The sequence below is a fragment of the Falco peregrinus genome, chromosome 3 (assembly GCF_023634155.1).
Source record: "Falco peregrinus isolate bFalPer1 chromosome 3, bFalPer1.pri, whole genome shotgun sequence".
Lineage (NCBI taxonomy): Eukaryota > Metazoa > Chordata > Aves > Falconiformes > Falconidae > Falco > Falco peregrinus.
This window is the reverse complement of record NC_073723.1, coordinates 20,360,400-20,386,134: the sequence shown is the minus strand read 5'-3', so window position 1 is coordinate 20,386,134 and position 25,735 is coordinate 20,360,400. Positions and strand designations below refer to the sequence as shown.

At 38.1% G+C, this 25,735-nt stretch overlaps 1 protein-coding gene across 4 annotated transcripts in view; it reads left to right on the top strand.

Moving 5' to 3' along the window:
* Nucleotides 1-25,735, top strand: part of COL14A1 (collagen type XIV alpha 1 chain) — a 123,730-nt gene that overhangs the window by 82,910 nt on the left and 15,085 nt on the right. For all 4 annotated transcript variants that reach the window (XM_055800415.1, XM_055800416.1, XM_055800414.1 and 1 more), the window contains 10 exons: nucleotides 637-779; nucleotides 1,726-1,835; nucleotides 3,528-3,686; nucleotides 8,047-8,124; nucleotides 8,437-8,523; nucleotides 13,321-13,374; nucleotides 13,790-13,885; nucleotides 15,091-15,144; nucleotides 16,363-16,416; nucleotides 24,822-24,875. In XM_055800415.1, coding sequence (XP_055656390.1) covers nucleotides 637-779; nucleotides 1,726-1,835; nucleotides 3,528-3,686; nucleotides 8,047-8,124; nucleotides 8,437-8,523; nucleotides 13,321-13,374; nucleotides 13,790-13,885; nucleotides 15,091-15,144; nucleotides 16,363-16,416; nucleotides 24,822-24,875 — 889 coding nt within the window. The remainder of the gene's footprint in view (nucleotides 1-636; nucleotides 780-1,725; nucleotides 1,836-3,527; nucleotides 3,687-8,046; nucleotides 8,125-8,436; nucleotides 8,524-13,320; nucleotides 13,375-13,789; nucleotides 13,886-15,090; nucleotides 15,145-16,362; nucleotides 16,417-24,821; nucleotides 24,876-25,735) is intronic.

Sequence of the window (25,735 nt, the reverse complement as noted above, 5' to 3'; positions counted from 1 at the left end):
TGAAAAGGCGTAAAATTACATACTAATTTTAAGTCATGTATTTCCTTTCTTTTCTGCAAAAATTCTAGAACAGATTGTGTTTCTGTATGTGTGAACTGTTTTGGCTTCACTTTCTTATATAGTGGCTTTGAAATGTGTAAGCTAAATTCCCTATAATTTAGAAAGCTTCCTTTAACAGTCTCTGTCATGGCTAATTTTAATCCATTAGTAATGGTTAAATGACAAAGGATATGCCTATTGAGATTGGTCTTCCAAGCAACTTCTATTTTCATTGTCCGTTAAACCACGTAATAACAAAGGTCTTGTGAGTAGCTACTGTTTTTTAAAAGCTTTTAATATAATTATTTGCATCTTTACTTCAAAATGACCTCTGATTTGATCTTCAAATTAAAGAAAAAAAGAATAATTTAGCACAATTTTGTAAATTTCAAGGAAAAAAATCTCCTTTCTTCATAAGTATTCTTTTATTATTTATCAATTTGAGTAGATTTTGCAAACACTTACTCATACTGCTTCTCAGTCTTGACTTCCAAAGAAATACACAGAGTAATAGGAAGTATGTTAGCTGAACAGCTGGTGAGTAAATCACCAGTTTTAATGTTTCTTTCAGTTTAAAAAGTGTTCTTTCTCTTACAGGTATTTGCATCCTGAAGGTCTCCCTTCTGATTACACCATTACGTTTCTCTTCCGTATACTTCCTGACACACCTCCAGAGCCATTTGCTCTTTGGGAGATTTTAAATGAAGGATATGAACCACTGGTTGGAGTTATTTTAGACAGTATGTATTTTGTGTTTTGTCAGTGACTTTTTCTTTAACTGAATGAATGATTCATTCTGTGTCTAGATTTATTATTGCCAGTGTTATAATATCCTGCCAGAACAGTTACCTGAATCCGGAAGGTGAGAGTCTCTAATGTATGTTTTTTAGATTTAATTTAATGGAGTTTAATTTGCAGTTAAGAGTCAAATTTCGAGTACGCTGCTCTAAACTGGGAGTAATGATACTGAAATGCAAAGAGCTGTACTGGATGTAAATTGATATAAGGAATTTACTCATTTGCTTTTAAAATTTCCACTGCTCTGAATCTGTTTCTAATAGAATCTGTCTTGATGTATGCCAGTGGTACTGACAGTATGGTATACATAGAGGAAATGCAGTCTGGGGATAGTAGACTTAAAGCTAGAGACATGATCTCTGGATGATTCTTTTCATTTCTACTTGATTTGACTTCCACAACTGTAAACCAGGGATTATAATTTAGGTTTCCATATTTACTGTTGAAAAGATGCAGATACCACGGTAGATGTTCTTCATAGCTGCCAATTTTAAAAGAGATATATTAGTACTTATCTTTCTTTCTTTCCTAGAATTTTTTAGATAAGTCACCTTGAAATAGGTAGAAATCAGGCATTTAGCTAGCTTGAGGATCTGTATCTGCTTTCCTTGTCCAAGTCCCACACAGAACTAGAGGGAGAGTAGGATCACATAGACATGGGTGAGGTAGGCTCCCAACCACTGGCCCATCCTTTTTGTCAAACTGCAAAAGACCTTTCCTCTGAAATAACTTGTTTCTTCTGGGTCAGTATATCACTTATGAATGTGTTTTACCAACTTTAGATCTGATATCATTTGCACTCTTTGTAACACAAAATGGACTCTTTTAAATAATGTATCAGGCCTTTTCTTCCTCTAACACAGAGCCCTTATTTTTATTCTCACACAGATGGTGGTAAAACCCTGACTTTCTTTAACTACGACTACAAAGGAGATTTTCAAACTGTGACTTTTGAAGGTCCTGAAATAAGGAAGATATTTTATGGGAGTTTTCATAAGGTTAGTAACGGTAGTAGAGAAAAAACCAAAAACCAAACCACTCTGAATAAAGATGTGTGAATTTTTCATGTTTTGAAATCTTCCTTCATGTGGTCAACCACTGCCAATAGAAATGTGTTTTGCGTATTCAGAATCATGTACCAAGCTGTTTTAAGTCTCTTTGCAATAATGAACTAACGTTAAAGAAGTCATAGTTTTTGTGATGAAGCTGATATGATAAATTTTCATCTCATGCTTTGTGCCTCTGTTTTAGAGTTGATTAAAAATACTTGTCTTGAAATGTAATTTAGAGATAAATTGACTTCTCCTTTTAAGGTTTGGATTAGAAATGTCGTTCAATGAAAAGAAAATGTTAAGCAAAAAAGAATATACTCTTTTTTTGACTAGAGCTGTTATTTTTAAACATATTTTAAGGGCTATGCCGTTACAAACTTTTCTTGGCTGTCAGAGAACTCACAACATTCTTTCTGAAAGCAGATGAAGTAGTGCTGGGATTGTAGCACATATTTGTTGTGGAAGGTGCTTTTGTTGTTCACTTTTATTCCTGATGTTTGTATCTTTCCTAAATAAAAAAAGGAAGCTGTGGACTGAGGGACGGTATTTACAAAGCTCAACTTTTCTGTACTTGTTTTTTAATCAAGAGCAAGAAAGAGAAGGTAGGACAGAGCTGGGGTCTAATTCTGACTCTTTTAAGTTGTACTTTGGAACAATATATGGCACTTTAGCAAATTCTCCTCTTAAGCATTTTTCTGTATTTTGAATGATGATCCTTGCTAGATGTGTGTTTGAAAAGTGCACAAGACCAAATTCATAGCAGCTTTTCAGTTATTTATTTCCAGCTGAGCCCAGACCAAAGCAGCCAAAGGACTTCTTCCTGCCATTCTCTGACCTTGGGCTCCGATCCCCATGTAGTTAGTGTACTGGTATAGAGAAGATATTACATTTCTACCAGCTTTTCATCTGGTGTCCCCCCTCCCTCAAATTGTCCTTTCCTTTGCTTAACTGAGAGTTTGCTCATGACAGGATGGTTGTGGCTAGGATTGTCCTCTCTGCTGGGAATGTCTTTGCTGCATCATCAATGTGCAACAGAGTGTGAGTCAAGGCAGAAGGGAAGTAACTTGGTTGCTGTGTTCTGCTTTTCTGTACCACGTTTGATGTGGTTTGATCTTTTTCAGTGTAAAAACTTCACTACAAAAGGTTTTGCTGTGTTGTTAATGTATAATTTACAGACTAAATTTTACTGCTTAGTTTTGGCTTTTGCGAGTGGCTATAAAGGACGTATTGGTGAAATGCAGTGCTATATAGCAGGATTATACAAGGCCCAGGAAGTATTACTGACCACATAAATCAAGGGTTCTTCGGGATCTGGGTGGTGTATGAACATTGTGTGGATCTTTTGCAAGGGATAAATTATTTTCTTACTCAATAAATTATGTGAGGTGCCAGTTTGTATGCAGATGTTCCATAAGCAGAAAAATAAGGTAAATTCATTAAGCAGGTAAGAATTGTAGGATAATTCAGGTTGGAAGGGACCTCTAGAGGTCACCTAGATTATTTGCTGTGGATTATTCTGAGTTTCATTAGCAAACAGGGAGTAAGGGGCTCATTTAAAAAAATACCTGCCTGTTCCCAGGAATGTATATATGTCCTCTGTGCTCCTTTGTGTGTTAAAACATCTTTTCTTTTGCTTAGTTGCATGTTGTTATCAGCAAGACTACAGCCAAAATAATTATTGACTGCAAACAAGTGGGCGAGAAGACCATTAATGCAGCCGGGAATATTAGTTCTGATGGCATAGAAGTGCTGGGGAGAATGGTCAGATCCAGAGGACCAAGAGACAACTCTGCGCCAGTGAGTAGTACAAGACCAATTCTTTAAAATATTTCAAATATATGAAAAAAGTGTTTGGGATTTCTGCCATTAATTTTAAGTTGAAGCAGAGTGAACTCATATTTCAGACAGTAAAGTTCCAGCATTTCAGAAATTCTGCAAAAGCCTGCAAATAGTTCTCAACTTGGACAAAATCTATTTTTGATTATTTTAATAAATCAAGTCACTAGATCATCCTTGTTCAAATGTTATTCGCAAACACGTGTGTGAGCACAGTCGATACATTCGGATATGACTTATGTTCTAAACTTCATTACATGGAGTAATACAATGTATATAACTCCTTTGCCTGGAATAATTTAAACTTTGTTTTGAGTGATGATTATTCCCTATGTCTCTTATACTCTCTTACTCTTTGTTTGCTCTCTATCTTGCTGTCTGTTCATTAAATAATTGAACTGGTTTGACACAGATGGCCCCCGAAAGCCCTTGTCTTGGTATATCTAGTTCTTTTATAATATAAAGTATTTAAAATGTGAAAGAACTTTCCCAAGATTAAGTACTCTGTCATTCCTATGAAATTATTCTCTTAGAAGCAGTAATTGATCATTGGGTTGGCATGGCAACCTATGGGAGTCTTTCAGTTTTGCTCCGGATGTCATTAAGAAGGTTTATTTGGGTTTTTCAGGTAGATTTCGTTGTTTAAGAAGAATTGACAGTGTGTGATGAGCTTAGGAAGGCTTCTTTGCTCTATTGTATGATTGCTGATTTTCTTTGAACTTCCTTGACCCTCCAAGGAGGTTAGCAGAGAATGTGAACTTTGAACTCAAGGCTTGATTTGAACAGGAATGAAGTGTCAAAAATGTATTCACTTGCTACTGTGTGGAAATACTCATTTTTAGTAAAAAATGTGCCCTTGGAATATATCTCTGTGTACAAAAAAGAGCCTTGGGACCTCAAACTTATGGATAATAGTTATATGAAAACTGTAAAGACAATTACACAGAGAAACCTTTGTAGTCACATTCCAATAGAAACAGAAAAAGGCAGACTTAGGAAATCTTGGCATTAGAGAAAGCTTTGTAAAGAAATGGAAAGAAATGGTGTCTTTTGTTAGAGCCCAGGAATCTATAAAAGAGACTGCCCACTCACTGAAAAATTTGGTTTTGTTCACATGAACTGCGAAACTGATGTAAGACTACAAATGGGTAGCTGAAGATGAAAATTCTTTACTCCGCAGTACTGTTTAGCTTCCTTCAAGTATTGCTGCATACACCAAATTATAAGCAGGTCAAAAAAGCACCCAAATACCATTCTTTAAAGTCTCCATTCTGCACATTTTATTCATATTGAGTAGAACTTGTATGAATAGCCACATTTAAGGCATGAATGAGTTGGTTTCCTCTGCTCCAAAAAATTAGAGGACATCAAAGGAAGCTAGTAGGAGGCAGGATAGAGGCTCCTCTCACAACAGGTAGTAGATCAGTGCAGCTCCTTGTAGAATTTTGTGGGTGTTAAATATTTACATAGATCGTAGGGAAGCCTGGACAGATGAATGAAATGGAAATATTGGTTGTTAACAAACCTGTGGCAGGAAATCCCTGATCTGAAAGTCATGAAAGCTGGTAGACCGTAAGGTAGAAGTACACATGTGCTTCCTTAGATATTGCTTTTGCCACCACTGGAATTAGAATTCTGGGATTTAGTTGGTTCTGGTGTCTTCACAGTTTTAAAAGGCTCATGAAGGCTGGCATACAAGAAAAAATCCTATTCGTAAGACGTTAAAAATAGGTTTGAATTGATATAAAAATTGGGGCTTGTTGGTAGCTCTGAAAAGTTCTTTTTTCATCAGCTGTATTTTCATGAAATGCTTTAATCTTAGTTTTAGACGTGTGTATTACCTAAAATAAAAACTGACAGGCAGTTATTTTGGAATAAAATTATGGATGTTCTGTTCTGACTGTATTCACATATAGCAGTTTAACATAGTCTGAATGTTTTTAGTGTATTTTTTTAAATAAATGAATCTAGTGCAATCACCTGAATTCTGCAAAACATTTCAATTTTGAGGGAATATAATTATATCAGTGTTTTTTCCCATCGATGCATATGGTGTGCAACAGTTCAGTGAACAGGCGAAAATATAGATAGATAGGATAAAAAGAGGATTAGGCTAAAGGTGCCTAGCCCTTTTAACATCTCTCAATAGTGATGCATCTCTGGGTCAAACACTCCAGCCAACTAGAGCAATGAAACCTGACTGTGACATGCAACAAATAATGTTATTTATTCCTTCAGTGGGATTTAATAAAAAGTCCAGCTTTAAAACGTAATGCGTGATGTGGTCTGCTCTTGAGAAATCTTTGCAGAACTGTAGCCTGATCAGATGAGGATGGTCAGAGTTTTCCATCTCACTGGTTCTGCTTGTGGGGCTGGACATTTAGAAAGCAAAATCAGTATGAATGCAGAGAATTATGAATAAATGTTTAATGGTAGAAAAGAAAGCTTTGTTTAATTATTTAGCTTGAGTCAGAGCAACCCACGTAATATTTTAAAATAAGAATACTGAGTCATTCAACATTTGGATGGTGAATACAGCAATTTGGAGAATGTCTGTTTTCTCTTTATTTTACACCAACATGCTTTATCACTATGGATCTCTAGATTGTCTAATCCAGAGAAAATGAATGCGTGTACATGCCTATGTAGGACTGCATAAATTTAGCCAATACTGTCAACCTTCCATTGTTCATGATAACAGAATAGCTTGGGCTGGACTGGGTTATGGAGAAAATGGCAATCTGCCATTCTTCTGAAGCTAAGCTGCTTTCTGCATAAGCAGCTCAGGTGTTGCTGCACTCCTTTTCTGGATGTCTTATTTGCTTAAGTATAGTATCATGCAAATGCTGAGGGTCATTCTGAGTCCCAGAGCAGTACATTCATGTACTACTATGCTCAGGCTAATGAGTTCTCCTGGGATTGGTAGCTTTGGGATCTGTAGCAGAGAGGCATCTAAGTGGCTCCACATGGAACCAGCTTGTATTTGACATAGCCAGGGACACAGACTTGCTGGACTCAGGAGATAGACCTTTGTGGGGCCAAATCAAGGGTCCCAAAGCTGCCTTCATGCTGCCTGCGCTTCAGCTATCTAAGGTGTTTATAGCGTGGAGCCAGCTCACGTGGGTCTGCATCTGTAGCGCAGCATATCTACAAACCAGATAATCTGCTGGCAGGTAAGAGGAGTTTCTATGTGTATGAAAGTATTCCTTTGTTTAAAATATAATAGTTTACCTATAATAGAAAAAAAAATGAGGCGAAACTGAAGGTGTGCATCTGTAGTTCATTCTAGCAGCTTTAGAAACAGTGCAGCTTTAAGAAAATTTTTAATTTCACTCCTCTCCAGTTCTAGTGTTAAAATAATGGCACTGAAAATAATAATGGGAGCAAACCCAAAGATAGTTCTATCTCTAGCAGTTCCTCAAATTTTTTAACATGTGGGGTTAATTTAATAGTGTGTTCTGTTCCATTCCCCTGTCTATTCAGTATGCACATAAATGAAGCATGGAAAAAGAACAGGAATAGTAACAGAAGAAAGCTTCATTCCTCTAAACCTCTTTGTTCAGTTTAAGGCTGCAAAGGAGATAATTGGTTTTCCAATTGGTTTTACCATTGAGTCCTGTTCAGTATATTGCTTCTGATTACCTAGCAGCCTTTTACCAAAAGTGTGTGTTCTCATAGATTAAATGCTTGCTGAAACCATGTTCACAGACCTGTGGTGGGAATTTTCTGCCCATGTTGTCATGTACTGAGCAAGCTTTTCGTCATCCTTAAACTATCATTGCCTGGGGATAATATGGATAAGAGAGGGCATATTCTAAAGTAAAATAAAACTGGAGAAAATGATTAATATTATTTGTGGTTCAGCTTCAGTGTAAGTAATAAGCTACAGGCGACCTTGTCCCAGATAAAATATGAGCATCAGACCAGTGGTTTAAAAGGAATTACTCAGTTTTGAGAAGCTGAGCTCTCTTTTGCCTGACTCTTGATGCCTCCTTTACTACAAAAAAGTATTGGGAGACACCATTGGGCAAAATCAGAAATTTAATCAAGGAGGTGGGGGTAATCCAAGAAATACCTGCAGCATTTAACCTTGAACAGCTTGCTTAATCCATGTAATGTCTGACAGTTCAGACAAGTTTGTTAGAACACAAGCATTTTACCGTTCAAATTAACATATTTGTGGCTAGCTGCTTGAATTTGACAGCCTTCCTCTGTCTAGTCGAAGTGCTTGAATCAAGGTAGCTTTACTTGCTGATGTCTCCATTTTGCAATGATCTTACAACTAACAGTCATCTTGTACATCGCTCTTGTTTTGAAACAGTTGCAGTTACAGATGTTTGACATTGTTTGTGCTACCTCATGGGCCAATCGAGACAAATGCTGTGAGCTTCCTGGCTTGGTAAGAAACCTCTTTCAATAACTGTAGAGTTTACCTTTTACTTTCCCCTTTATTGAGACAAATGTTTTAATGGAAATGGATGGGTAAGAGTTATAAAAAAAGCTCAAGTATGCTTTGATTACTTGTCCTATTGAAAGTCTAAGAGATGTATGTTTCTGAATCAAGTAGGTGCTTTTGAGGCATCCACACAGTACCGTATCTCAGATTCATAAAATTCTTAACTTCTGAATTGAAGTTTTAGTTTCATAAAATTCTTAACTTCTGAATCAAAGTTTTGGACATCATTCTCTTCTTATCTTGATCTTTCTTTAGAGAGATGAGGAAAATTGCCCTGCCCTTCCTCATGCTTGTTCCTGTTCAGAAGCTAATAAGGGTCCTCTTGGACCTCCTGGACCACCGGTAAGGTTTTATTCAGGTTTGTGGTTGACTGTACCAGTCTGCTGGCCACCTTTATTCAAACTATGAATATACTGCCATTGTGTAACTAATAAGGTTAAATTAGGGTTTTACGTGTTGGCAAAAAGATAAAATTACCTTCAATTTGTAGCAAAGATGCCAAGTAATATGCTACAAAAAACCTTGAATCCTGTTATCTGTCTGTAGCATTAGCAGATAAATCATAGTTAATGCCATTTATTTTCAAATTTTTAATCATCTTCTGTCTACGCTAGCACATGCATATTAAATGTAGGTTGGATTTTAGCTTTCTGAAATGCTCAGTTTACAGTGTTCTTATGAATTAAAGATATGGAGTATGACAATGCCACTTGTGCGATAAATGATGAAACAAGACTTTTCTGTCTTAAAAGCCCTACCTAAGTACAATATTTACTGGAAAGTGGAACTAAAAGTGCTGGTTCTGAGAGCTCCTTAGAGGCAGAGAGGTACCTGAAAGCTGTGAAGGGAAAAGAGGATGAAATGAACTGGCTTTGGTGAAAGCTGAATTGAAACTCTTCTAGCTTGCCAGTGAATGATGAAGGACACACTGTCACAACTTTTACCTGTACTTTGTGGTGCTACTTCATAGCACTCGTCTAAGTGTTTACTGTGTAACTCTTAAGTAAATGTATATCTAAGTTCCTTGCGTAACCAGTGGAACTAGATAGTCTCTTCCAGAAGACAATTATTTAACTTTCCTTCCATCTCAGCATAGTATCTTAGAAAGATGAATAAACCTCCTTTCTCTTTACTGGCTTGTGGAAGAACTCAGACAATGTATCAGACCAGTTAATGGAGATACAGGTCACTAAAGTTAGATAACTCAATCTCACATCCCAAGGCTGATTTTTTAGCAGTTTAGAAAAGTTGTAGGCTCTCTTTGCAATGGTCTATTATAGATTTGGTTTAATGAGACTCCTAACTGGGATGCTGGGGTGTTTGTAGAACAGTCATGTGTTTTTTTTCTTTTACAACTAGATTGAAAACTCTTATTGGCATCTTAGGGCTGCTTGCTAAGTTAGCTTGAGATAAGACCCTATTGTGAAGAAGTTTGAACTGTGTTTCTGTTCATACTGTGTCCTGGTTGGTCCTAGAGCATGTTTTGAAGAGAAAGATCAAGTGAAGAATGTGAAGGAAAATAAGTTTCTGAAAAGGTCTAATTAGCAAATTACATGAGATACATGTTCAACAACAAAATTCACATGCACATAAGACATTCATGTAAGAGATCCTAGCAGACATTTACCCTGTTAACAACTCACTGGTTAGTCTTTCTGCAAGAACTGTTCTGCAAGCTCTGGTACAAAAATTTGGAAAGGAACTCACGATAAAATTCATTGAAGAGCTGTTATCTTGAATAAGGAAAAATTATTGTGTTCTCCTATTTGAATGTAGATTATAAAGAAAGTATGGATTAAGCTTTTAATTTCTGTATATAGGTGACCAACTTGTGTTCTGTGAAAAAGACAATGGGATAAATCACGCAAAAATGCAACTGAAATGGAGCCATTTGACCACATTTCACAGTAAAATGAAAAATGTTTAAAAATTATTTGACTGGAAGGATGTGTGTTACTATACGAATTCCTGATACGTGTATGTTCTGAACTAAAGTTTAACCTAGCAGTAAAATAATGTTTTACATTTATTACATTTAGGTTTAACAGTGTTTTGAGAATCATAATGCCATGCAAGAGGGGGCTTAAAATCAAGCAGAAAAATCACTTTCTAGACAGGACAGTATGTGATTCTGGAACTCAGCCTCTTCTAAGTGGTACATTTTTTGCCAGACAGTTAGATGGCATAGCTCTGGAAAAAAGTAAGAGGCCTAGGAAAAAGCGGAGCAAAAGAATAAAGTCAGTGTTCATCTCTGCGCCAACCAAAAGTCAGAAAGTCACATGTGCTATGTCTGGCCAGTACTGCTCCAAGTTGTTAAAATGTCATGTGACTTTTCTGTAAGCCAAGGATTTTACTGTTTAAGAGATCAGAATTCTGCCATGTAGCCAGTTTTAGACATCAGACTAAAAAGACTCCAAATAAAAGGCTTCCATTTGACTGGGATAGTAACTCTGGAAATACTTTTTAAGCTCTTTTAGGAAGTGGGTCATTTTGGGTAAGACAAAGTATCATTTAAAGTTAAGATTACCTGGCAGTTTTCATTATGGGATAGTGGTTTTACAGCTGTATCTTTGCCAGAACTAGATCATGCTCTCTGAAGTTCCCCACTCAAAGTGAGTAAGGTATCACACAAACCTGACACCTGCCTTTGAAAGAAGTGTGGCAGAACTGGAGAAGGTGAAAAAGGACACAAAAAATGTTGGAGGATTAGAGAACTTTAATTGCAAAGAAAAGCTTTCAGTGTTTCATAGGTTTTACCTATTAATAAGAAATAAAAGGGGATTTGACAACAGTTGGTTAAGAGTTGTTTATGGGGAAAAGCACTTGTTATTAAGAAGTTACGTAGAATAAGAGAAAAAAAACACAACAAGAATTCTTGGCTAGAAGCAGAAGCCAAAGAAATGAAAAATTTGAAATTGGTCATACAAGCTTAGTTGTGCTGGGGAATAACCACCAAAACAAGTTTATGAGAAAAATGAGGGAGGCTCTTGTGATGTTTTCATCTTAAATCAATGCTTTTCTGGAACCAGGCAAAGGTTACTGGGTTCAAAATGTGAACAAGTGTACCAAATTCACTGTGAATCTTAAAGCATATGATTTCACGGCTCAGCATCAGGCTATTTGTAAGTATATGTTCTTACTCAGTAAAAATGTAATCTGTCTCTGAGAACAAAATGGGAGAAAACTGTGATTTTTTTGAATATTAAAAAGTTACAGTTATTTTGCTCAGTATTTGCATAAGAATTTTTAATCTGAGAGAGATGCAGGAGAAAGGCAGAGGCAGGAGGGAGGGTGGAGAGAGCTACTGGGCTGGAATGCAGAAATGAGGACCTGAAATTTGGGAACTGGCAACTGGAACATGGTTCTGTGGAGAGCGTGGGATCAGATTTTAGGGCTGGAATTGGTCGTGGCCCTAGAGCTGTGGGATGGAAGTGAGAATACTGAAGGAGCTGAGACAAGGAGTAGAAAACTACTGTGTGGTCACACATATGGAGACTATCATGATACCTTCATTGAAGAGCAAGAGTACTCTGGTACTTCCAAACATTTATGTTATTGGCATTCCTATTTAAAGTCTCCTAGATTAGTATCTATGAGCAGTATATGCATTATACCTGATAAGGTTATTTTATATTTTTTAGTCTTTAATGTAAGTACTGTTATTTTTATAAGTACTTTTGTAGCTTCTAAAGGAAGTTATTCAGTTATGGTGCCTGGTTGTATGAGGTCCTTTTTGAGTATGAAGAGGGGCAGAATTCCTGTGAAGCTCATATTCCAAGAGATTAAGCAATATAATCAGGTGGAGGAAAAGTGAAATTGATCTGAAGAAAGTGGGAAAAAAATGTTTTTATTTATGCTATCCTAGAGTACACAGTGCATGCATCATGTGCATGCAAAACACATGGCAGCTATCCGTAGATATATGCAACTCGAGTGTCTCAGATGATACTAATGAAAAAGGCAACAGTTGGTTAATAAATGATTAACAGATGTATGCACCGCTGAAGAAAGCAAAAAAGAGAAAAATGGACAGAAGAGTATTTTACCTCAAAGAAGCTCTAAATTAAACCATGGTAAATCTTGTAGATTATGGAGTTTTCCTTGGTGAAAAATACTCCCGAGTCATTGGAATCATAGAATCATTTGTGTTGGAAAAGACCTTTAAAATCACGGGGTCCCAACCATTAGCCCAGCACTGCGAAGTCTACCACTAAACCATGTCCCTAAGTGCCACATCTAAACATTTTTTAAACATCTCCATGGATGGTGACTCCACCACCAACTCCACCACCTCCTTGGGCAGCCTGTTCCAATGCTTGACCATCCTTTCGGTGAAGAAATTTTTCCTAATATCCAATCTAAACCTCCCCAGGTGCAACTTGAGGCCATTTCTTCTTGTACTATCACTTGTTACTTGGGAGAAGAGACCGACCCCCCCCCCCGCCTACAGCCCCCTGTCAGGGAGCTGCAGAGAGTGACAAGGTCCCCCCTCAGCCTCCTTTCCTCCAGGCTGAACACCCCCAGCTCCCTCAGCCGCTCCCCATCAGACTTGTGCCCCAGCCCCTTCCCCAGCCCCGTTGCCCGTCTCTGGACACGCTCCAGCCCCTCCGTGTCCCCCCTGCAGTGAGGGGCCCAACACTGAACACAGGGTTCCAGGTGCTGCCTCACCAGTGCCCAGTGCAGGGGGACGGTCACTGCCCTGGTCCTGCTGGCCACACGATTGCTGATAGAAGCCAGGATGCCATTTGCCTTCTTGGAAACTCAGCCTTTAACAATGTGATGATTTTGGTGAGAATAGGCACATGTGCAGGAGGTCTCAGCAACTGGAAGGGGAACCCATGACCACATGTATAAATTCCATCCCTGTTGTAGCTTTCAGTGTTATGTTGAGGCTTATGTGGTGTGCATTCCTGGCTCTAGAAATTAGCCACATCTGTGTTTAAATCTGTTTCTGTGTATGGCCACGCTTAAGTAGGTTCTCAGTTTAATTACTCCAGTGGAAGATATCAACAGGATATTCACTGATTTCTGAACGCTGCCTCAGGAACAAGAAAAAACTGTGTTTGGGCTTCTCTGGATTTCGTTTTTGTTTATTTGAGTGTTTTGGTTTTCAGCAAGTCCTGTGCTTGTGCTTCACAGGGTGGCCCAGGTGTCAGAGGTGCCAAAGGTCATCGTGGTGATCCAGGTCCAAAGGTACTTTTATAGCACTTTACAATTGACACATGCACAGGTTCTTGGTTTCTCTCTGCTGCATGTAAACCTTGAAATGAATTCCAGATTGTCTCTGATGTTGCTGAGGAAAACGCATAGTGAAATGCCATTGGCGTTTGGTGTGTCTCTTTTCATAACAATTGCTTGTCCTGTTTATTCCTTGATAAAAGATATGAAATTCAGAATGCTGCTTTCACAGCATAAATCTTCTCTTTTTTTTTTTTTTTGTATTTGTATTTATAAAGGAACAAGGCAGTTTTAAATTGAACCCTAACTGCTTAATCAAATGTTAACTCATATTTCAGATGTTTTTGAGTCTATTGGTATTTAATTCTTCAAACAGAAGCTGCATTTGCCCATATGATAAGAGTTTAACTTATGTCCTGTGCTACTTTAGGGACCAGATGGACCTCGAGGTGAAATTGGTGTTCCTGGACCCCAAGGACCTCCAGGACCACAAGGACCCAGTGGACTTTCTATTCAAGGGCTTCCAGTGAGACTTATAAAATCAATAGAGTTCTTTTGTGTGATGTTTTGCACAGCACATATCTTAGACTGATTGAAATATCTTTTGGTGTCCTGATCAGAATCTGAATTTCAATATTTGGAGTGAAATTACAGATTTGGCTTTAACCTATAGTATATGTGGGTTCAATGCCAACATTTCTGGTTTTATTTCATCTGAATTTTTAGTTAGCTGCAGGGATTTGATCACAGGTTGAATATGACCCAGGTATTAGCATCCAAGCCTGGAGACAAGTGAAAAAAATTGCAGTGGGATTGTAACATGACACCAAAAAAGAATAAAAAAAAAAATATTTTATCTTTTCCTGGTTGTGGTATTGCTCATCATGGATCAGTTCTGACTTGAAAGGTGTGCCCAAGCAAGAACACCGTATTTGCTGCCAAAATTAAACAACAGTATTCACTGCATTACAGAGTCTGTCACCAGAGGAGGTGGTTAGGCCTGGAGTTTGCAATGCTGTTGTGAAATAAGTCTCAGAATTTCATCATAAAGACACATTGGTAGAATAATGAACCAGCAGCGCTAATGTTTCATGTACGTTTCTGGTAGATGGGTACACATAAGCCTTGAAAGGTAGTAGATACGTATCTCTTTCTGCTAGACATTTTCGAAAATTTGCTACGTTATAATATGCTTTTTTCTTTTTAGCCACTTTTTACTTGATACTCTTGATGATGCTGTCATCAGAGAATAATACTGAATACATTAATTATAAGAATATTTATTTCATAGCAACATTGTGTTTCTGCATAAAATTTAATTAAAATCAGTTTATTATCTAGAAAATTATATCTGTTCTGTGTATATACTGCAGAAACACATCTAGTTTTAATAGAAATCCATTGGTTTCATAATTATAGAAAGCACATTTGAGGGCTGCACAGAAACAGATTTCTTTGAGGAGAAAAGAAAATAACTACCTTTTTTTGTAACATAAGGGCTATAGTTTTGTCAGGTTAATTCTGAAGTATTTTGTCAGGTTAAGTATGAATTGTAAATTCTTCATTTAGTTTTGCAAATAGAGTCTGTAGATTTGCTTCAGCAGGAAAAGTAGTCTGTTTTCTTATTGGTTGGTGTTTGGTTTTTTCTCCTAAAGAAGCTGAAAGGAACCATTAAAAAAATAGGAAAGTAACCATGTATTTGGTTTACTATGTGTGATTCTTAATTTGCAGGGGCCACCAGGTGAAAAGGGAGAGAAGGGAGATCTTGGTTTTCCTGGCCTGCAGGTATTCCCTAAATTACTGTTTAACCTGTCTCTTACTAAATTAGAATGTTGAATTGACATCACTGTGGATTTACGGCACATATTCAAAACTGCTTAGAAATGTGTTGTTAGGTTGAATTTGAACAGAGATTTACAATCAAGAGGAGTTTAGGGTATGCTGGTGTGGAGTGACCAAAGCGTTTGGGGCCTGAAGAACCAATTACTTTCTTGACCTTGTTTAACACTGAAATAGCTTTTCTATAGACTCAAAAAGTATCCACTCTAAGACTTCTGCTTACACAGTGAATAATTGCATCTGCTTGTTTTCAATTTAAACCCATTAAATTTCTCCTGTAATTATCTAGGAGGACAGATCGGGCACTTAATCTTTTTAATGCTATCTTTCACAAGATTGTATTCATTGTATCTCAAGTATTCAGCCAGTCTTACTCAGTTTGGTGTCTGTTACTTAGTCTGGAGATTGCATTCCAATTCACTGCTGCTTTTCAGGTTCATTTGCTCTTCTGTTTTTAGATGCTTCTCTTCTGCTGATTATATCACTCCAGTATTTGTTGGCTGTTACCAGATTCCCCCTTCTTGCTCATATGTGCTAGGGATAGTAAAGTCATCCAGCCTTTCCTCATAGATGAGTTTTGTTAGCCTTCTGGACCACTGCAGTGATGGCCCCAGACTGCTGCTCTGCAGCCTTCATGAGTCAGTGTGACATTTCACCTGAGCAACGGGGAACTGCTGGATGTAACTTGTAGTTGTGCTCAGGCAGGTATTTCCCCTTTGATATTGCTTCACTGACCAAGCAATATGGCAACAGGCTCCATTTTAGCAAGAGAAAGAAACAGGAGCTATATTTTTAGGTTAAGGTACTGATGTTGCGCAGTGGAGTTACACTGTCACGATGCTGCAGTGATGTAGGAAATCAAACTCTTTTCAGCTTAGTGGCACAGGAGGCCTGACTTAATGAAATTGTCAGTGTTCTTAACAGGGGATTGTAGTGAGGGGGTATGAAGCCTGTGCGTTTTAACAGTGCCTATTTAACCATCTCTCATCTCACAGAAATACCTCCTTTACTGAATCTCTTCTATGATCCCACCCATTGCTGAACTTCCTAGTTCCATTTATCCAAAACATTTATCCAAAAGCATGTGACAGTTTCATTGGAAAGTGATTTAGTTGGATTCTGTTCACTTGATCTCATCATTTGCCCTCTCTTTGTAATGCTTAGGGTGTCCCAGGAGCATCAGGTTCACCTGGAAGAGATGGAGCTCAAGGTCAAAGGGTAAGGTAAAATGAACACGTTTTACATTTAGGAGTTTCCATTCCCTAGTGGATATGTTTCCCAGCATGAGTGATTTATTATAGCTTACGTCACTTGTATTCTATCGCTTCCGGAGATCCATAACTGTGCAATCAGCAGAGAAGGGTGGAGTATCCTTCCATCTGCTGGATCAGGGTTGAGAAATGCCAAGTGAGTAATGGGGAGCTATGCACTATGTTTGCGTTTAAGGCATTTGGGAGGACTAGATGTCACTTGTGTCCAGCACTGCCAATTAGTCTACTTGCTTACAAGTTTAAAATTAGATGGTGGTTACATGGTACCTAATTAGATTGCCCTCAAATGCGATGATCTAAATTTGGTTTCTAGGTAATTAATGAACGACAGAGACAACTGGAAGGGTATTTAATAATGAATGTAGAACAATGCCTGTAGAAACTGGTGACATCAGGAAAAGTTGAATACTAATATAAAAATTTAGTCAACCTTATTCTGCTTCTGATAGAACAAATGAAGATATTTACAGTCTGTCTAGGAATCAGTAAAAAACTTTCATATTCATGTGTGTAGTTAAACCTAAGTCCTCTCTGTCTCCTTGGGGAGAGTTTTGTTTCATTATTAGTCAAGTGCTGGAAAGTTATTGTTAGCACAATACAAGGTTACTGTCTACAGCAGAACCTCATTATGAAATATAACTTTTCAGTTTGATTTGAACAAGATTTACATATTCATGATCCTTTTTTGGATATGTTAATGTAACTTGAACTTTAGAAAAATCTGGACCTTCCTTGGATTTCTGGCTTTAACCTGAGACCTTGTTATAAAAAAACATCCCTACAGTGAAACGTGTATTTGAGCTCACTATTATGAATTTAAGCACTGGCATATCTTTATGTATTAGAGTAATTCCACTGAAGTTAATGTAGAATTTGGGCAATGCATAATGTTTTTCCTCTAAAACCAAGGAAAGAAAGTAATTCTATTAAGGTAAAGGTTTATTCAACATTATCATCAGATGAATAACCTCCTAATCAGGTGAATAGCCTCATGATTTTCAATTAAGTTGTAGTAAAATATGAAAGTAAGTATATTCCTTTTCCTACTTCATAATACTGTGATGCCTTCTTTTGTATGTAAACTCATTTTTGCATGGTTTTAATGTCATCTTTTGGGCTGTGTTGGAATCTTTCCCCCTAAATTTCCCAAGCTGATATCACCTGTTCATCTCCAGGTTAATAGAGACCTGGAGTCTGATGGACATTTGGATTTTTGCCACTATGCTGTTTAATCTTGGTCGTAGCCAGGTTGAGGTGACTTGGTGCTAGATGCTGTAAATGTGAGTGGTATGTGCCTCTATTTTCTGAATTCCTGATCACGAGGGACACTGAGCATTCTGCAGTTCAGGGAGAAGAGAATGCTGTGTTTTTACTTTATTCTGTAGCTAATTTTATGCTTAACAGCGGAGGCCCTCAGCCATGTCTTGGTGTCAGCCAGCAGTTCCGAAGTGGTCTAGTTTTCCCACACGTGGAAGTCAGCAGGTTGTTGCAGAGAGATGGTATTTTTGAGAAAAGCTGGGAGCAAAACTAGTGCAGCAAAGGTTTTTGATACAGCCTGGACTGCTTATTCTGTAGAAGTCTCTGCAGTGTTGCGTATAATAAGGTAGGCCAATTGCATAAATTGCTAGTTTTTATAGATATGGTAATAAGGCTTTGTTCATGCATTCACTTTCTTCTGGTGTTAATCAAAGGAGCTGAATAAATAGCCTAAATCTCATAAAATTAGATCTGTTAGCCTGTTATTGTCTCTGTGTGACCCTCATGCAATATTGTCCAGTAGTAATTATTTCTATGGCAACAAATAATTACGTTATACTAATTTTATGGTGTTGTAACTCATTTGATTCCTGTGAAGTTCTGACAACATAAAATTGCTTTTAATGGGTGAAGATTCAATCCAGTTATTTCACCGCAGTCTCTTTGAAGGCCAAGCACTTGAGAAAGGCGTAATTCTAAAGGGCATAACTGCACCAACAGCAAAGGGGTACTGGAAAATTCTGGAGAAGTAAATTGCCTTTTTGTATAATGTTCTCTTTGTTGAGCTTCCTCCTGTTAGCCAAGATGCCAGACTGTTTTGCAGCTATTATGCTACGAGAACGGATTTTTAATATGTTATTCTTAGCTTAGCTATCATCTCCTCTATAGTATTTATTGTCCATTGAAATATTTTAATTATAGTGATACCAGTGCTGTGAAGTACTTAAACAGATGGCTAAATCACACTGATTTTAATGGGAGGTAAGCATGGGGCTGATATTTATTAGGAGATCTCTGAGACCTTAGCTGAGCTAGGGATAATATGATATTAGACTCAGGAAGTCCTGGAATGGAGATTTTTTCCTTCCAGTTGCTGGCAGTTGGAATCACCACTTTTACAGTTCTTTTTCCTAACCTTTTATTTTGATTTCTAGTGTTCATAATTTCTGGTTTTAGTTTTGAATTCAGTTGAGAAAATGTCCCTTTTTTCCTCTTAATGTTTTAATTCAACAATTAGTCTATAAAGGCTCTTTTTGTATTTCTGAAATTCTACTTTTTAGTCCCTGGTTTATTTGTTTTTCTTGGGTTTTAGTACCTCATTAAGACATAGAACATCTCCCCTGTCGGTTGTGTGAATTCATACAAAGATCATTTTCATAATGAATTACCCTCCCCATGAAAAAGAGTGGGATGTAATAAAAATACCATGTGAAGGCTGAATCAAAGTAAAAAATGTGTTCTCTGATAATAAAGAAAACTTTCTGAATATGCATGATAGTATTTATACCTGTCTGGCAACAGGTTTAAATCTACATCTCAGATGCCATATGAGGAACAGTCCCCTCCCCTCTCATCACCTTCCAGTTATAAAAGAGTATAATAGAAGATTTTATAAAATAAAAAATTGTCTCTTTATATTTTATGGCTGGGTCTGTGGTTGTTTGGTGTTCTTGCTGTCCGTATTTGTAGCTGGCAATATAGAGAAGTTTTACTAAAGAGGACAGATTGTGCTTCTCCACCAACTCTCCCAAGCATATCGTGTTGAAAGATACAGCTTGAATTGCACGTGGGAGAGAATCCAAACCAACATCATGCTTCTGGTGAGTATGTAGACAGTAATTAGACTCCCTTGTGCTTTTGGTTACATCTCTTTCAGCCAAGCATATAAGTTTGGAAGCAGACTGTGACTGACCCTTGTTGAGATGTGTAGGTAGAGTGGGGAAAAGTCTCCCCTTTCCCATATCTGCACGGCTGCTATCCAAGGTCAGGTCACAACTGCAATCCCCGTTGTTTATTGTGAAGTGCAGGCCTTCCCGAGAGATAGATCTACACAGCTGCAACAAGAGAAGCCTAATATATCATCCTGAGTGGGAAGCATGCTCTGCTTGATGACATAATGTAGGGAGAGATCTCTATTACACTGACTCCCAAGTTTGTATCTCTCGTGTCCATGACATTGTTACTGCTTGCAGTTGCCTGGTAGTTTCCTTAGGAGTGTCTTCTCCTGGCCAAGTTTCTCCTTGGCAAAGAGGCATGGTTCTTCCTTAGCAGGTTAAAAAGTTATGGAGGAAGCTCTGTTGGATGTGCTTCCCTATATGTCTGCTGGGGTGGAACCACAGAGTTAAACTGTCAAGTGATCGATTTCTCTTGCTGAGCTGCTGCAGATAGTTTGGAGTCCAGAAGCATTGACCAATGTTGCCTTACTGTGCTTGAAGACACCGATCTGCAGTAAGATACCTCTAACTGATAGAAAGAATGATTCAGTCTCAAACATTTCTTCAGCTGCTGATGGCCCCTCTTGAGCTCACTCTGAGCAAAAGGGCAAAGAGACCAGCTGAGACACAAAGCTTTTGTCTGTAGGCTAGTAAATTAGATACTGCCAGAACAGGATTTTAAGCATTGGCTAGTGACCTACGCAGTGTAATGCTTGTCATTCCTCTTGGGAGTGTTGGGCTGGACCAACTCTTTCAGGACATTGTTTAGGGGACAGCATAGATCAGAAGCCATTTCCAGTAGGGGGTTCAGATGCACGTTCTTTTAGCGGGATTTATAGAGTCATAAAACAAAGGCTGGAAGGGACCTTCAGAGGACATCTAGTCCAACAGTCTGCTCAAAACAGGTCTGTTCAGATCAGGTTGCTCAGGTCCATGTTAAGTTGAGTCTTGAACACTTCCAAGTATGAAGATTCCACAACATCTCTGGGCAACCCATGACAATATTAAGTTTCATTGTAACATTTTTTTCCCAACTTTTAATCACAATTTCCCTTGTTTCCACATATGTCTGTTGCCTCTTGTCCTATCACTATGCACCTCTGAGAAGAGTCTGTTACATCTCTTTTGCCTCTGGTCAGGTAGTTTAGACAGCAATAAGGTTGCCAAGCAGAGCAAACCCACTTCTTTCGACCTTTCTTCATATGTCCTGTGACATATGAAGCCCCTGAACACCTTCATGTCCCTCCACTCTACCTGCTCCTGTATGTCAGTCTGCGTTGTACTGGGGAGACCAGAAGTAGACACAGAAGTCCAGATGTAGTCTTAAAAGCTCTCAGTGGAGAGCAAGGGGCATTTTCCTGAACCTTCAACTGAACCTGCTGGCTGCGCTCCTACAGCCAGGATGTGGTTTTCTGCCTTTGCTGCAGGGGCATGCTGATGACTGGTGCTTGACCTGTTTGCCCCCTGGGAGCCCCTGGTTCTTTTCCACAAAGCCACAGAAATGCAGTTATGTATGTTGATATGAGCTGTGTCACATCTTTTCTCTTTATTGACAAGCAAAGGCATAGTCAAAGGGATACACAAAGGAAGGAGTATTATCTTCCAGATGTTAATCTTAATAGCACACTGCAAATCCTGGAGGAGAAATATGACTGATTAACAAAAGATATGCAAGAAATGAATTTTGAGGAATTAATAGTAAAATCATTTCAGACTACCAGTTTGTGGATGGCACTGATAGTTTCATAAGGAAAAAGAGGAGAAGGTAAGTCAACATCATTGGGTGTTAAGACAGAACTAGCCTATTTTGATTAAATAAGGGTTGTGTGTTCTGAGCAATGTTTCAAAAATAAAAACCAAATCCACCCACATTTCTGCTCTTTTTCTGGGTTAGCTTTAATTAAAAATAACTCATGTTGGTGCAAAATCTTTTGCAAGCTACATCTTAGATTCATAGACTGAGATAGTGTTTAGTAATATTTCTCTGATGATCACGATGTTTTATCTTGAAAGGGGGAATATTTGTTTTTTAATTTTTCATCAGAAAAAGGAGAAAAAATGAGGAAAATTAAATAAATAAAAAAAAGACAAGACAGTCATGGGTCCCAGCCTGCAGTGTTGTTTTGTTTTTAAAGGCTGTACGTGAAAGTCTTTCAAGCCTGGGCTCAGTAGCTTCAGTTAAGGTTTTGCCACAGCATCTAGGGCTACTTGAAAAATCATAACTCCACAAGTACCCCAAACAAATTCCAGGCTACCAAAAGCTGAAGAGTTTATAGTGAGATCAGCAGCAGTACTGAATTCAGAAGAGGTGAGATTTTACAGGGATTTAGGTGGTGCCTACGTTCTGTAATGTCATTTGTATTCTGGCCAATAAAATCTGTTATAAAAAAAAAAATCTGTCATAACTACAGTGTTTCTCCATAATTTTTTATCCTGCCATTAGCAAAATATGTCCTGATTTAAGTTAACCTTTCAATATAATATACACCTTGATTCTAAACTGCCATGCATCTGAGGTCACGCATCAAAGTCTGTCCCATCCTGCTTTTGGATCTGCAGCTCCATGGGGGACATTCAGTGGCTCTGATCCGTCATTCCTGCCCTGGATGTGACTCATCAGAGAGAAAGCGCTGTTGTGCTGTGTAATTCCCCCAGTCATTCTGGAGGTGGTTGAGCAAACACGAGACTTCAAGAAATGGGAGGGTAAATAACATCTTTAAGGCTTCAGTGCTCGGAGTACAACTTTGTGAATTCTCACAGTGCTGTCTTTTCATCTATGTTACATGGACCAAAAAGATAATGAGAGAAAGAGCCAGAAGAAATACATTCCCAGTCTTCCTGCCAATTTCCTGGTACCTATTAACTACTCACAAGTTCAGAATGAGTATCATCAGATCCGTTCTGGCCATTGGATGGTCTGAGTAACATCACTTCCAACCCTGCTGGCAGCACAGATTTGTATCTTTGGACTTTTACCTGTATAAGAGAATAGGTACTGTCCCGATCTTTGTTGAACCAAACCTCTCTTTGACTTCATTTATAAATAGCAATTTCCACATCTAACAAATACGGTAGGAGGCAATTTTTTTGTGGGCAAGCAATACAGACACAGTGCCAAGAGAAATGAATTGTAGAATGGACAGGGGATGATTCTTGAGCAGCCAAGAGTAAGAACGCTGCTCAAAAGAAAGAAATTGTTGAAACATGAATTGTTGAAAGAAAGAAATATGTTGAAAGGAAATGTCGTTCTGATCGTACTGGTAATTCTACTCTTTAACTGGGATGGGAGGAGGGCCATACAGCATTATTTTTCTTTAGAAGCTTGTGTGAAGCCCCACTAGATCCTAGAAGTTAGTAGAAAGCTCTACATTTCCCTCCTCCTATTTAAATTAAGCCCTTAAGAGGGTCTGACCAGTTTTCATCCTGCTTTAGGACTGATCAAAAATAAATGCTTTAAAAAGTGAAACATACCTGTAAATATGAAGGTATCAGTCTCCCTGAAGGTTTTACTGTTATGAAAACAAGTCTAGTTTGCGTTATCTGTTAGGGACTTCCATGTTACTATAGAACTGTGAAGATCTATCACTGAATTTTTCAAAACATTTTTCACAACTGAATGCTTCTGCCAGAGAATATCAGAAACCCTATTTTATAATTTGTAATGCATTTCAATGTTCCTTATACTATTTTCTGTTTCCTTTAGAAACACCAGTTTTGAAGACTGAACACACTTTCTTTTGCAGATTTGTTTAACTGAGCTAAGCAATCTTTTCTCTGTATATGTCTTCAAAGTACCGTGATAGAGACACTATTAGTATCTTTTATTTGATGCCACTCACTTGTTACATTTGCTTTAGTTCTTACCATGATAGGGGAGCTGCTTTGGTCCCTGAAGCTTCAGGAACCATCTGGCTACATTGTGAAATAGGAAAATATTTCCTTATCAAGTCTAAGGATGCATAGATGACATAATATGAGTTGACTATGTGGCTTATTTTATCATCAAAAACACCCTTCTGGTGGACTTTTAAAAAATCCTTTCCAGGTATATGGCAGATAATATTCCCCAGCCAGTTTTTTTTAATGCCATATGATAGCAGGCTTGAATCATAGTTTCCAAATTATGTAAAGCACAAAACTAGTAGTTCATGCTATATTCATTACTAAAACCACGTCAGAAATAAAGTTTCAGAAAAAAAGTAAAAAATGAAAAAGCTGTGATTTTTTTTTTTTTCTGAAGCTCTTTGAGATACTGAGGCCTAGAATGTTCTTTACTGTGTGTCAGCATAAACATTTTCAAACCCCCTCTTTCCTTCTACTCTCACCTCCATATTCTGGTCTTGAGCCAGAGATAAGTTCATACTTCTCCTTTTTAGGCTGTGTAGTAATTAAAGAATTGACATCAGCAGGCTGGTCAGAAACCTATGCTTTATAGCATGTGGATACAAAATGTGCATATTGGTTAATTTGCAAGAATACTTTATTAGTGGTGTGTTTCTTCTACATCTGGTCAGTCTTTTTTCTATGATTTGCTTGCTTTCCACTTTCCAAGTTATCTATAGTTTTTGGCTCTCGTTTCTGGAAGCTCTGAAGCACGTTCATAATGTAAACCACATGAGCATTCCTGCTACTTCCTGAATCAGGACCTCGGTGATAGCTAGTACATATGTACAGTATTGCTGGGCAGAGAGGTGGACTCTCAATTGCCATCTTTCAGCACTTAATCAGTGGGACTGTGAATAGTTGCAACCAGTGAGAACAGATGTAGAAGCGTGACCCGTTTTGTGGTAGAGAAGTTTGACAGCAAACCCCCTCATTTACCTTGCTATAGCAATGTTATAAGTGAAATCCACTCAGAGGTGAAAACTGCCGGTGCAGAGTTTTGCGTTGCTGCTTCTTACTTCAAAAGCATTGTGAGACTAGTTAGGTTTTGTTGGTTTTTTTTTTTTTCAAATATCGGTGACACTCTTTTTCCTTTGCAGAAATAAAACCTCCCCAGGGCAAATAAGGGAATTTTATTCCAAGAAACCACTACCACCATTTATTAATTTTAGAAAAAACAAGAACAAAAAGGAAAGAAAAAATCTTTTAGATGAAATGGAACAGATTCACGAAGTACATATAAAAAGCTGATAAAATTGCATGTATTTCTCTTTTATAGGGTCTTCCTGGCAAAGATGGACCCACAGGCCCACAAGGACCTCCTGGCCCAACGGTGAGTATTGCGCGTGGAATTTGTTACAGTAGTCAGTAAGATTTGGAGGGATATTTAGCCTTCTGTGGACAGACCAAGGCCAAAGGTTTTCCTTGGAAATTAAAATTCTCGTGATGCATGGGGTTGCAGAGAGCTGCTTGTCCAGTGTCATTTCTTTGCACTTACTTACCTCAAGAAAAAATGTCTCCCATGGGAAGGGGAGATGGTTGTTCCACCAATAGATTGGTATCTTGTTCTTAGTCAAGTAACTGCACTATATAAAGGGAATTAGCGTAACATTTGAAATAAGACTTCCTTTTTGTAAGAAATCCCAGTTAGGATTGTTAGTTGAAGTGAATTGCAAGTTTTGCTTGGACTGGAGGCTGGAGGTGAGTGCAGGTATTCAAATGCTCACATAGAATAACCAAGGAAGACAGCAGAAGCCGCATTCAGCCTTCAAAGCAAGGTGTGTGTTGCATCTACAATTAGTCTCATCCTTCTCAGCTAGGGCAGCTAAGCAAAGTTAACGTCTTCTTGACAGATTTAAGATGTTGGGTGAAACTGCTGATTTTATTGAGAACTCGCCAAGCAATCCTGTTCTTTTTACAAAGAATGTTCTATGTCATTCCCCCTGAACACGGTAGTATCATCACAAGATTCAGTCTAGCCATTCAGCAGAAAAACCGTTCCAGAAAGCAACACAAGTCCATTTTTCTCAAGTGCTTTCCTCAGAGCTGTGCTTCTGGTGCTCTTTTTCCTGCAGCATGTACTACTTAGTCCTCTCTTCCAAAATCTCCAGTCTTTGATTGGCAGAACTGTGTACTGTCTGCTTTGTGCACTTCTTCTCCATCACACAATTATTTCTCTAATCAGCTTTTATG